Source organism: Esox lucius, chromosome 11 (assembly GCF_011004845.1).
Source record: "Esox lucius isolate fEsoLuc1 chromosome 11, fEsoLuc1.pri, whole genome shotgun sequence".
Lineage (NCBI taxonomy): Eukaryota > Metazoa > Chordata > Actinopteri > Esociformes > Esocidae > Esox > Esox lucius.
Window position 1 is genome coordinate 38,098,593 of NC_047579.1, and position 13,567 is coordinate 38,112,159.

The 13,567-nt window shown below is 41.4% G+C and overlaps 1 protein-coding gene across 3 annotated transcripts in view; it reads left to right on the forward strand.

Annotated features, from left to right (window-relative positions):
• Nucleotides 1-13,567, forward strand: part of LOC105023359 (sodium channel protein type 4 subunit alpha B-like) — a 44,563-nt gene that overhangs the window by 11,358 nt on the left and 19,638 nt on the right. For all 3 annotated transcript variants that reach the window (XM_020051024.2, XM_013135924.3, XM_010892493.5), the window contains exons 8-13: nt 535-598; nt 9,086-9,227; nt 9,417-9,620; nt 9,823-9,943; nt 10,308-10,546; nt 10,705-10,878. In XM_020051024.2, the coding sequence (XP_019906583.2) occupies nt 535-598; nt 9,086-9,227; nt 9,417-9,620; nt 9,823-9,943; nt 10,308-10,546; nt 10,705-10,878 (944 nt within the window). The remainder of the gene's footprint in view (nt 1-534; nt 599-9,085; nt 9,228-9,416; nt 9,621-9,822; nt 9,944-10,307; nt 10,547-10,704; nt 10,879-13,567) is intronic.

A 13,567-nucleotide genomic window follows, 5' to 3' on the forward strand; every position in this document is an offset into this window, starting at 1 on the left:
AGGTTACACTGAGAAATTTAGTAACGTGTTATTTATGTGAAAAAATAACTAGTAAGGAAGTACTTAAATTAAAGAACTAACGCGTTATGTTACTCGTTACCATTATAAAGTAGTCTGACTTCAGTAACATTGTAATGCATTATCCCCAACACTGTTTGCTACACTGTTCAGTGCTTGTTTTCTCACTTGTTTACTCAAAGAGTAATTGAGTGACCTGTAGGTTAGCAACCAAGAAAGACCAAAGGTTTTGGTAATGCCTGGTTTAGAATGTTAGTTGACTAATAGTAACCAGGGGTGGTGCAAGGGGGTGGCTTGCTGTTGCTCAAGCAACCCCAATTATTAGTAAAGCATAGCAACTCCTAGAAAATATAACCAATATTTTGTATTTGCTAGAACTGCTAGCACTGGCATTGTTTTGTTAAGCAACCCCATAGCAGCCCCATTCAAAAATTCCTGTTGTAACTGAATCTATGACTACAATAATTTTCCAAAATGAACTGTGCTCTAATCATGGTGCCCTCTGTTTTCCTCCAGTAAACTACTACTACTTCCCAGGGATGAAGGACCCTCTACTTTGTGGAAATTCTTCTGATGCAGGGTACATTTTCTTTGGATGTCAAGGTTAACGTTTTATACCCTTGCCCTGTAACACCCCTCAAGGTGTTACTGGAGCAGGTCAAGAAAATTAAATGACTCCTCCCCCCAACACAGACAGTGCTGGCAAATGGGCTACTTGCACTCAGGTTGATGACATACTTCCCTTTTACAATAATACTGCTCGCCTGTTTCCGGCGCACGTTAGTTGTATACAGAGTTGCCAAGTCCGTTTATAATATAAGTGCTGTAGTGTAATTCGCTCTAATACAAATCCCCACGTGGATCTTTCCTGCCCCCACCTCCCTCCCACTGGCGGAAAATCAAGTTAGAATTCTTAGCGATGTTACAAGTGATCATGATTATGGCAAATAAGGCCTTAATATACATAACAATGTAAACTAGCCACAATTTGGTAGAATTGTTGAATATTATAGATACATATGAGTGTAATAAGCTAATATATGGTGACATAGCACACTACAACTACGTAGTGAGAATTAAGAAGAAAAATATACATACAGCAAAAATATAGCAAGTAGAGAAAGCAATAATATACACTCACCTAAAGGATTATAAGGAACACCATACTAATACTGTGTTTGACCCCCTTTCGCCTTCAGAACTGCCTTAATTCTACGTGGCATTGATTCAACAAGGTGCTGAAAGCATTTTTTTGAAATGTTGGCCCATATTGATAGGATAGCGTCTTGCAGGTGATGGAGATTTGTGAGATACACATCCAGGGAACGAAGCTCCCGTTCCACCACATCCCAAAGATGCTCTATTGGCTTGAGATCTGGTGACTGTGGGGGCCATTTCAGTACAGTGAACTCATTGTCATGTTCAAGAAACCAATTTGAAATGATTCAAGCTTTGTGACATGGTGCATTATCCTGCTGGAAGTAGCCATCAGAGGATGGGTACATGGTGGTCATAAAGGGATGGACATGGTCAGAAACAATGCTCAGGTAGGCTGTGGCATTTAAACGATGCCCAATTGGCACTAAGGGGCCTAAAGTGTGCCAAGAAAACATCCCCCACACCATTACACCACCACCAGCCTGCACAGTGGTAACAAGGCATGATGGATCCATGTTCTCATTCTGTTTACGCCAAATTCTGACTCTACCATCTGAATGTCTCAACAGAAATCGAGACTCATCAGACCAACATTCTTCCAGTCTTGAACTGTCCAATTTTGGTGAGCTCGTGCAAATTGTAGCCTCTTTTTCCTATTTGTAGTGGAGATGAGTGGTACCCGGTGGGGTCTTCTGCTGTTGTAGCCCATCCGCCTCAAGGTTGTGCGTGTTGTGGCTTCACAAATGCTTTGCTGCATACCTCGGTTGTAACGAGTGGTTATTTCAGTCAAAGTTGCACTCCTATCTGCTTGAATCAGTCGGCCCATTCTCCTCTGACCTCAACAAGGCATTTTCGCCCACAGGACTGCCGAATACTGGATGTTTTTCCCTTCTCATACCATTCTTTGTAAACCCTAGAAATAGTTGTGCGTGAAAATCCCAGTAACTGAGCAGATTGTGAAATACTCAGACCGGCCCGTCTGGCACCAACTACCATGCCACGCTCAAAATTGCTTAAATCACCTTTCTTTCCCATTCTGACATTCAGTTTGGAGTTCAGAAGATTGTCTTGACCACACCCCTAAATGCATTGAAGCAACTGCCATGTGATTGGTTGATTAGATAGTTGCATTAATGAGAAATTGAACAGGTTTCCTAATAATCCTTTAGGTGAGTGTACATAACACTGTACACTAGCAGCAGTTTAAAAAGAGTACTATAAACTAGCAGCAATATTGGTGGTGGTATTGAAATTATAGTATAGCAATAAGATACATAATGTAAACTAGCAGCACTTTTTTTAAAGAGTAGGATGAGGAGTATGAAAAGTATGGTAGAAGTATTGAATATTATAGACACTTGGTACAGCTGTGATGATGACATTAGATGGCAGAGCACTAGATACATTTCCACAAACGATGCTGCCAACAAAGTGGTCTAAGTATGGCAAAAGGTACAACAACACTGTGTACATCAAGTGGTCTGTGATGACAGTAAAGCTCTGTGCAGATACTGCAAAGCAGAATCAATTATTACAGTTTTTAACAAAAAACAAGAATATTATAGCCTACTAGTGTATATATATAGCCTACTAATACTAGATACATATGGTACTAATGTATTTTACACTCCCCCTTAGTGCTCCTGTCCCCTCGTTTTCCATCCCTCCACTCATTTTCTGCTCGCAGGTGATCAGAGATGAAGGGATGGTCCTGCCCTCCATATACGACTTGTTGACGTTTTATTATTTTTTGTCAAGAATTCTTTGCTTGTTGATGTTAAAATACATGTTTTGCGTTTCAAACTCTCTGAGTGGATTCCGTTTAATGTGTGTTGCAGGCTTATTCATTTACTGTAACACCAGGGGCAACTGGTCATTAGGGGCAGGTGTTGTCAACAGAAAGTACTGCCACAAAATTATTTTTATTTCTCGAAGATTACTTCCTATAATTTATCTATGAATATAGCATCTTCCTAAATTGCATATCATTAGTGTTACGATTTTATTTCATATTCATTGGTCCCTGCCTTGCTGCTTCAGACTGCGTTCTGCCGATTTGAGTTCACAGTAGTAGGCCATAGGCTAACCGTGAATGTACGTGTGAAAATATTAAAACGCATGCCCAAGTGGGGCTGACAGCCAATAGCCCCACTACAACGTCATTTCGTATTTCAGACCTGGCTGTCTGTCTGCCTGGCGCCAACATTAGTCGGCAAGGAGAGCGAGGAGGTTAGATTGTCTTGGCTAGCTTGTTAGCTTCACAAACGGCAGATAACTTCAGAAAATTTATGAATACTTGAGCACCGGTTTGAAACCCTCAATTTGGAGGAGAAACTTGAAGTAAAGTGACTTGGTGCCCATCAGCCATGGGATATTGTCATTTCTCAAACTGCTGGTAAAAGTAACCACAGGCTTAACGTGGAGTGGTTTTTGAAGAAAAAGTGGCTAGTGGTTAGCATACAAAAGAAGGCACTCTTCTGTTTTCCATGTCTGCTATTTGGTGGAGATGGTACTTGGTCGAGAATGGGTTACAAAGATTTGAAACATCTGTCAGAGAGGATTGCAAAACATGAGAGCAGCGGGAATCATCTGGACAATGCTGTGAAATTGGGCTTACTTGGAAGGGTAAATGTCGCAGCCCAAGTTGACCGTGCATACAGGCACTCCATTAAGCAGCATATCAAACAGATGGAGGAAAACAGGTAATTTCACAGTCGGATCATAAAATGTATTCAACTGTGTGGAAAATGTGAAACTGCACTGCGGGGGCACGACGAGTTGGTGGACTCCCTGAATACTGGAATATTCAAATGCATTTGTGTGAGGGCAATTTGAGAATTCAGAGGTACTATGACGTTGAGCCTGTCTTCAAAGGGACATCTAGCACTGTACAAAACGAGCTGTTAGAATGTATGTATGAAGTGTACAGGGAGGAGATAGTCAAGCAAGTGGACAAACATCATTTGTTCCCATACAGGCAGATGAGACAACTGATGTCTCCTGTAAATCACAAATGGTGGTTGGATTGTGATACATGTTGCCTAACAATACAGTGACAGAGAAGTCAAAGATAAAACTGGACTCGGCCTCTCTAATAACATCAAGGGTGTGTTGGAACCACTGAAGCTGGGAGAAAAGCTGATCGCTCAGACTTATGATGTTGCAGCTTTAATGAGTGGAAACGTCCGAGGGGTACAGACGCTAATGAAAGAGACACCCACATCCCCAGTTTGTTCACTGCTATGTTCAATAGCAGAACCGGACCTTGCAGCAACTTTGTTCAGCAAGGATGAGCATCCTTTTGTCACCTTTTTCTATGGCGCTCCAAAACGTGTTGCGGCACTTTCTGAGGCAACACAGAGACGTATTCCAAAACCACCCACTGTATGATGGAACTTTAAAAGTATAATTGTCAATGCAGTTTGGGAAAACTGCACTGCGCTGCTCCTGTATATGGAGGACATACGCACACAACCACCATAAGGACATACGCACACAACCACCATAAGTGAGGCATACGGCCTGTCAAAAAAACTCCGGGACAGAGCCTTTCTGCTGTTGCTGGCATTTTTTTTCTTCCTTATGCCAGAAGTTGATGTTTTATACAACACTGCAAAAATGGAGCATTGATGCATCTGGGATTTGCAGTGCCCTCACCCGTTTCAAGGAGAATGTCCAGAATATGTGGAAGCAAACTGATGAATGGGCTGCCACCTTTCACGATGGAACAGACGACCCAGGCTGACGAGTAACTAACACAGCGCCGTTGATGAAGGAGGCATGCAACACATTCCTCTCCCAGGTGGAGCAGAGGCTTTCACAAATTGACCACCTGAAAATTATCATAAAAACCCCTATGACAACATCCGAGTCAGAGAGGAACTTTTCCACTTTGAAGAGGGTAAAAACCTTCACTCTCAATACCATTGGACAGCCGCAACTCAACGCATTGGCCATGTTGTCCATCGAAAGATAGCTGATTCAGCAGCTACGTGACTTCATTCCCAAAGTAATCAAAAAGTTTGCCCAAAGGAAGAACTGCCATGCCACCTTTCTCTTGAAGTGAGCCCTCATCCTTGGTGAGTGAAAGCATATTTTATCATCCTGCCTTTGTGGTGCTGGTCGGTGCATTAGTCATATTTTTGTGCTGGATCGATAGATCTAGATGTTGACGAGTGTCAGTCTGTCCATGCTTATCTATTAAGGTTGTTGTCATAGAATGGATCTGAATCCCTAAAAAGATGTCTTTCCGCTTCGTTGTGGCCTTCAGTGGTGTTGAGCTCATTGCTGTTCGTGTATGGCCCTGTAGGCACATTGGTTCTGAGCTTGGTTGCATTCCTAATTTAGGTTTGTAAATGTGACAGTGGTCATTTTACATGTGTGTGAGAGAGAAGGAGAGCAATTACACAAGAAGGTCTCTCTCTCTCTGTCCAGTATGTGTCTTACAACACCTGGTATAAGCAAGCTGCACTGTCGTTAAAAGTATTTTGTGGAGCCACGCTGTTTGTTGATGTGTTATATAAACACATTAGTAGCAAGAGGGAGTTTTGTTGCTTTACTGGTATGTATCCTATATTTTGAAATGGTTTGTACCCCACCAATTTTTTACCTATAAAAACGCCACTGGCTGTAGCAGCAAAAATAGGAGTCAATATTTCCCGGTTGTAGTTGCGTAAGATCGTTACCAAACTGGTACGAAAGTTGTTACATTGTCAGTACGTCCTGTAATTACGTTTCTACTACATCCTGAACAGGTAAGGAAGATTATCAATTATGTGGTCATTAATTTCATTCAGATAACGTTGGAGTTACGTAGGATCGTTACCAAACGGTACATAAGTAGTTACCTTCTCAGTACGTTGTGTAATTACGCTCCTGCGACGTGCTGAGGAGGTAAGGAAGATTACCAAATATGTGGTCACCTTCAGATAATGTTGCCACAACGTTTTGAGAAGGTAATGTCATTGACATTACCAATCCATAACGTCAAGGTTACGTAACCTGTTAGCTGGGTAGTATGCATAGCTTCCCTCTTGACCTTGAGCTGAAGAAGCAGTGGTTAGGGCAAATACGCCAGGACCGCTTCACTATATAATATTCTAATCTAAAGTATGCAGCAGGCATTTCACCAAAGACCAGCTAGGTCAGGGCTACCCAACCCTGTTCCTTGAGATCTACTGTCCTGTATGTACTCTCTCCAACTCTAACTTAGCACACCTGATTCCAATAATTGCGCAGTAAAAGTAGGTTTTTCCATGATTCTCCTCTTTTCACTGGACCGAAAAGTCAGTTATCGTTACCTACATTGACAGTTATTGTATCAATGTCATCGATGAATGAAGGAAACATTTACGTTGTTGTGGCATGAAATGAAATAGCTTTGGCAGTGTAAAGTTCGTCTTCAGTCTCGCTCGCAATAGACTCTGTGCACCAGCGTAGTGACGAACTTTTGTCTAGAAGTCGATATTGCAGTTTCCGGTGTACTTACTAATACTCATCCGCATTAGTAAACACCTAAACTCACAACAAGATGAGTGATGCTGTTTTAAGGAAAAAAAGAAATATAATGTACGTGACTCATTTAAGTTTCAAGGTACAAGTGGGGCATCATTTTAATCAGGAGAATGTCCTCTTTTTAATAAAATATGGCTTGCGCCATTCAATAACTTCAAACGCTAGACTAGAAATAGTCAGAAAAGGCGATAAAAAAAAAGAAAATTATGTACTTCCACGTAACGCAGGTTTAAGCGCAATTAATACCCTATAGGACCAGATGTTTACTTCCTATGCCAGTTTTTATTTTTCAGTTTCGTTGTGAAATGAGGTTACAGTAGTAAAATAAAAGAGGAGACCATTATTGGTGCTTTTTTGAGGCTATGGATTTTTAAGCTTCATTCAGGTTAGAAGAGGCTGAACGAAGCTTAGTTTCAATTCACTTGCTATGGGGGCGCGCTAGCGTTCCAGCTCAGCCAGCGTTCTTTTGCCGTTTTTGAGGATAAGGTGAATTTTTATGTGTTCTATTGTCCTGCCTAATACTACACTAAAAAGGAACACATCGCTAACTAGCTTAGCCGATAGCCGGCCGGCACACCACAGTAAACTACTTACGCTGGTAGTTGTGCAGATAACTCGATACGTAGAGTTTGAATCCCTTGCTCCGCTTGCTTGTTGGAGCAGGGGACCAGGCATCAACAATTAGATGGACATCACTAATGCTTATTTTAGGCAGGTCTTGGAAACATCTACTAAAAACAGAAATTTTGGGCGACGCGGGTGATCGCTTAAGTAAACCGGAAAATAATATGCCAACATCTGACTAAAGTGGAAGTTCGTCCATACGCTTGTGCACAGAGCCTATTGCTCAATTCTTATTACTATTCCAAGTAGTAAGATACTAGTAGGCCTTTTACTGGCTAATAAGCCATTAAACTTCATAAGAAATGTTAGTCATTTTAACAAAGCTTAATGGTATCTAGCTAAATATTCAAACATGGCCTTATGTTAATGCGTGACAAAATGATCTAATGTAGAGACGCAATTGTATGACGAGGTAGTTGTCCCGATCGGTGTTCCAATAGGTCACAATACCGTCCCAATCAGTCACAATACTGGCGTACTAGCTTACTATGTACTAAACAGTACATACTTCACCATCATCCGCAAAGTATGTATTTGTAGTATGCGATTTGAGATTCATGATTAGTCTGGATCATGACTGTGCTGTCCCTGAACCAGCTTCACTGGACGTCATTTCATGGAAATGAGTACCTTCGTAATCGTTTATGTATGACTATACATACGTCTTAAATCCTTTCTCCAACTTGCTAGCTGGAACCTTGCAAATGATCTTGCAAATAATTAACATTGTTAATTTTAGGCAACTCTTTAAACACATTGAATAAAAGAGTACCATTACTTCAATAACAGAGCGGAAATGCAGGAGCAGTATTAAGGAGAATGGGGAAGCGGTTGTGCAGGGAGCCCATTGCACGCAGCGCCGGCCCAGGACTTTCTGCCGCCCAAGGCATGACACATTTTTTTTGCCCCTGGCCACCCCCCACCAACACCCCCTCATATTCATATGAATCTAAGCATCAACCGTGGCACTTCCAAAAGTTACCTTGCAACTCCGACAGAGGCTCTACTAACATGTAAAAATGTAAGCTTCAATTTCTGGCTACTCGTCCGTTGTATAAAAGAGAAAAGCTTAAATTAATTGGGACAGAATATCCCTATTAGTAATATAATACTATCTCCTTGAATATTATAGGCTGCTGCTCAGCTTCAGAATATCATAGAGATCAATCAATATCCCCATATTTATCATTCGCGGACACATTAGAGCTTGTTAGATTCCCTTTTGCCCTTTTCTTTAACAAAGGAAATATGTGAGCCACAAACAATTCGAGCCCCAAGTTTAATCAAACACACCAAGCCCTTCCCAGGCATGGAGGTATTTAATCCATGCATCAGACAGCATTGGAGTATTTGGCTATGTGTGTCTGTCACACATTTAGTGGCCTCTTGCTACCAAGGATAGTGAGAGTGAACTACCGGAGAAGCGCGAATGGGGTGAGGGCGGGAACTGCAATCGAGCTGGTGGCTGCGGTGCTGCCGTTCAGGAGTGCCGGAGGACGTCAGCCATTTGTCGAAATGCCGTCTAAAATTCAATGCGGTCCTAGGCGGCTGCCTAATCTTGCCTAATGGGAGGGCTGGCCCTGGATGCACGGCTCTCCATGGGGAGACCTGAGCTAATCTGAGGGTCGATTTAAACTCTGGTCTTCCCAAGATGCCCTGTCTCTGTTAACCATGCAATAAATACGGTGAAAATAATTTGCATTCATATATTTTAATGATGACTTTTTGAAACTCTCATTCCAATTTGTCATGCAACTTGGACTTTTGATAGAGAATGTCCGTCAGGATACACATGTATAAAGGCTGGTCGAAATCCCAACTATGGATACACAAACTATGACAGTTTTGGATGGGCCTACCTCTCCCTGTTTCAACTCATGACAAAGGATTTCTGGGAAAATCTTCTCCAGCTGGTAAGTACACGTCATATGCTTCCAACTTCCGAAATGTACGATTTATCAAAATAGCTAATAGTAAAATGTGCTGATATCTACGCCTATAGCACCTATGGCTGTCCTATGAAATAAAAGTCAGTATTTTATGATATCAATGACATTAAGATGTACTCTTTTAATTTATTTATGTTTTTTTTTTTTCTTCAGACTCTTCGCTCGGCAGGGAAAACCTACATGATCTTCTTTGTGGTGGTGATCTTCCTGGGTTCGTTCTACCTGATCAACCTCATCCTGGCTGTGGTGGCCATGGCTTATGCAGAGCAGAACGAGGCCACTATGGCCGAGGCAAAAGAGAAGGAGGCGGAGTATGCCAGGATCATGGAGCAACTGATGGAACGGAAAAAGGCGGAGGTCAGCAAGGCAACTCTCTGATGTGTGATCAACTTTCTGTCTATGTAAATTGCTTTGAGTCATTTTTCTGTTCGAGCTGTTTGAAAAAAATGCTTGGAATTTGAGCCTCTGTGGGTGTTATGATACTTAACCAACTTGGTCAAGCTCAACAAGGCTCTGTTGTTTGAAGAAGGTGGGTTTATGTTGTTTTTCTTTGGTCTAGTGTTCTGCTGTGCTGAGGAGGCCCAGTGAAGACCAAGAGAGTAAAGAACAGATGAAAGTTACAGGCCAGCAGAAGAAGACACCCATTTCAACCAGAGTCTACAACCAAGATGACATGGATGGTAACTGTCACAAATCAAAGTCAATATACAAGAAACCAAAAGTCCTAAGGAATCATTGTTTGGAACTGAGATGGGATTGGATATGTATAGGACCTTGATTCTTATATCTGTGTTCGAATGAGCTCCTGTAAGCAACAAAATAAAAATGAAAATAATACTCAGATGTTTATCTTGACAAAAACATCATAGTCTGTTACTCCAATGTTAGCTTGAAAAGGAACACCCTAGTGTTCTCCTTTGATGTTTAGCTGGAAAAACAGTAACATAGATCATTACTACAATGTTAAGAATGATAAGCAGCATCCTAGTTTTGTACTTTGATGTTTAGCTTGACAAACAGCATCCGTGTCCTTTTCTACAACAGATATGGAGGTGGATCCGAAGCCCTGCTCCCCTTGCTGGTACAAGTTTTCAGACATCTTCTTGAAATGGAACTGCTGTGTGCCTTGGGTGACCTTCAAGAGGTGGATGTACCTCATAGTGATGGACCCATTCGTGGACCTGGGCATCACAATATGTATCATTCTCAACACAATTTTCCTTGCCCTAGAACATTACCCAATGACAGCAGAGTTTGAGGAGGTCCTGAGCTTTGGGAACTTGGTGAGTTACCTTCTTCAATGATGCTGCACTCCTTCAAAATATCGGTAGCCCTGACAAGGATACCATAAAAAATTATCATTTTGGTTCATAAGGATCTGCACAGTTTCACGGCACACAGTTTTCTAGGTTATTCAATACCCCCCACACCTCTTATACAGGTTTTCATTGGGATCTACACTGCAGAGATGGTGCTGAAAGTAATTGCCTTGGATCCATATTACTACTTCCAGAGTGGGTGGAACATCTTGGACAGCATCATTGTGGCCCTGTGCTTGATTGAGCTGCTGTTGGCTGATTTTGAGGGTCTGTCTGTGCTCCGAACCTTCCGTCTGGTGAGACTCCCTTCACCCACAGTTTAGAATACGCTTGTTTAGTGGAACTGAGCAGTGAAAATCCACTGTGGTGGATCAATACGTTTCTATAAAAGCTTGATTTAAGTATCTTCTTCAATTTGGTAATTAAAAAGTTATCTGTTTAATCTGTGGTAACTTTATAGTTAAATAACAAATACAGCTCCGGAAACAATTTAAAGACCACTGCAACTTTTTCTTTCCTTTCCCAAAAATTCGAAAAGAAAGGTTTTGAGTGAGAAACAGAAGGGTTAAAATTAAGAGACCATTGCAAATGAAACACTTCTGTTGCTCACTCAAAACTTTCCTCTTCAAGGAACTGTATATGAACTACTGTTCAAAAGTTTGGGTTCACTTAGAAATTTCCTTGTTTTCCTTAAAACAAACATAAGATGAGTTTGAATACCAAATATAGTCATTGACTAGAAATAATAATTTTTTATTGAAATAATAATTGTGTACTTCAAACAAAGAATCCTCCATTTGCAGCAATTACAGCCTTGCAGACCTTTGCCATTGTAGTTGTCAATTTGTTGAAGAGATTTCACCCCAAGCTTCCTGAAGCACCTCCCACAAGTTGGATTGGCTTGATGGGCACTTCTTACGTACCATACAGTTACGCTGCTCCCACAACTGCTCAATAGGGTTGAAATCCGGTGACTGTGCTGGCCACATCTTTATAGACAGAATACCAGCTGACTGCTTCTTCCCAAAATAGTTATTGTATAGTTGGGAGCTGTGCTTTGGGTCATTGTCCTGTTGTAGGAGGAAATTGGCTCCAATCAAGTGCCACCCACAGGTATGGCATGGCATTGCAAAGTGGAGTGAGAGACTTGCTTCTTCAAGATCAAGTTCTCCTGCCCATGTACATTTTATACATTATTTTTTTGTTGGCCAGTCTGAGATATGGCTTTTTCTTTGCATCTCTGCCTAGAAAGCCAGCATCGTGGAGTCACCTCTTCACTATTGACGTTGAGACTGGTGTTTTGAGGGTATTATATATTGAAGCTGGCTTTTGAGGTCCTTTTGAGTGTCTGTTTGTCAAACTAGACACTCTAATGTATTTGTCCTCTTGCTCAGTTGGGGCCTCCCACTCCTCTTTCTGTTCTGGTTAGAGACAGTTTGCCTGTAATTGACCCCACAATTGCTGATGCACCAGACACTCAATGTAAGGGTTTTCTCATAAGGTTTTTCTAATGATCAATTAACCTTTTAAAATGATGAACTTGGATTAGCAAGCACAATGTGCCATTGGAACACAGAACTGATGGTTGCTGAAGGAGTCTGTTCACCTACATACATTTTCTAATAAAAATCAGCCGCTTCCAGCTACAATTGTAATTTACTACATTAACAATGTCTACACTGTATCATTGTTATTTTAATAGGCAAAAAAAAAATGACACCAGAACATAAAACAATTAAAGCTGCGAGCAGCGTTTCAGGGGGCCAAGCGGGGCATAGGAAGCATCTCACTGCATGCTCTCACTAGAGAAATGTCTGTAATTTAAAAATGCCCAATGCCGCTAGTAGTCAGGATGTCCAATCGAAGGAGAGCAAATCAAAACAAAACAAATATACCTTGAAACCAGAAAAGGAACCAGGCAATCCTATTAGGAGGGATGAATATTGTTGTGGCTGGCAGGTTTCAATTCCTGGTTTTCTATGTGGCAGACTGTCTTTAATCATTACACTATTTAAACAGCAAAATGCAACTTTTACCTCAGCCATTACATTTTTGTTGAAATAACGTGGACAAAATAACATTTATTAACGGAACTCAAGAGTAGTCATGCTCAAAGACTATATAGCTAATAGCTATACATCTTACTTAGAATGAAAACAGTGACTCCAATCAATTCATGGCTGATTTGTGTCTTTGGAAAACAATAACAGTATATAAGGGTCACGTAAAACAATTCTTCTCCTAAACATATGAGAATCATGGTATTACAGAGGGGATAGACACTCACCTAAAGGATTATTAGGAACACCTGTTCAATTTCAATGGCAGTTGCTTCAATGCATTTAGGGGTGTGGTCCTGGTCAAGACAATCTCCTGAACTCCAAACTGAATGTCAGAATGGGAAAGAAAGGTGATTTAAGCAATTTTGAGCGTGGCATGGTTGTTGGTGCCAGACGGGCCGGTCTGAGTATTTCACAATCTGCTTAGTTACTGGGATTTTCACGCACAACCATTTCTAGGGTTTACAGAGAATGGTGTGAAAAGGGAAAAACATCCAGTATGCGGCAGTCCTGTGGGCGAAAATGCCTTGTTGATGCTAGAGGTCAGAGGAGAATGGGCCTACTGATTCAAGCTGATAGAAGACTGAAATAACCACTTGTTACAACCGAGGTATGCAGCAAAGCATTTGTGAAGCCACAACACGCACAACCTTGAGGCGGATGGGCTACAACAGCAGAAGACCCCACCGGGTACCATTAATCTCCACTACAAATAGGAAAAAGAGGCTACAATTTGCACAAGCTCACCAAAAATGGACAGTTGAAGACTGGACGAATGTTGCCTGGTCTGATGAGTCTTGATTTCTGTTGAGACATTCAGATGGTAGAGTCAGAATTTGGTGTAAACAGAATGAGAACATGGATCCATCATGCCTTGTTACCACTGTGCAGGCTGGTGTTGGTGGTGTAATGGTGTGGGGGATGT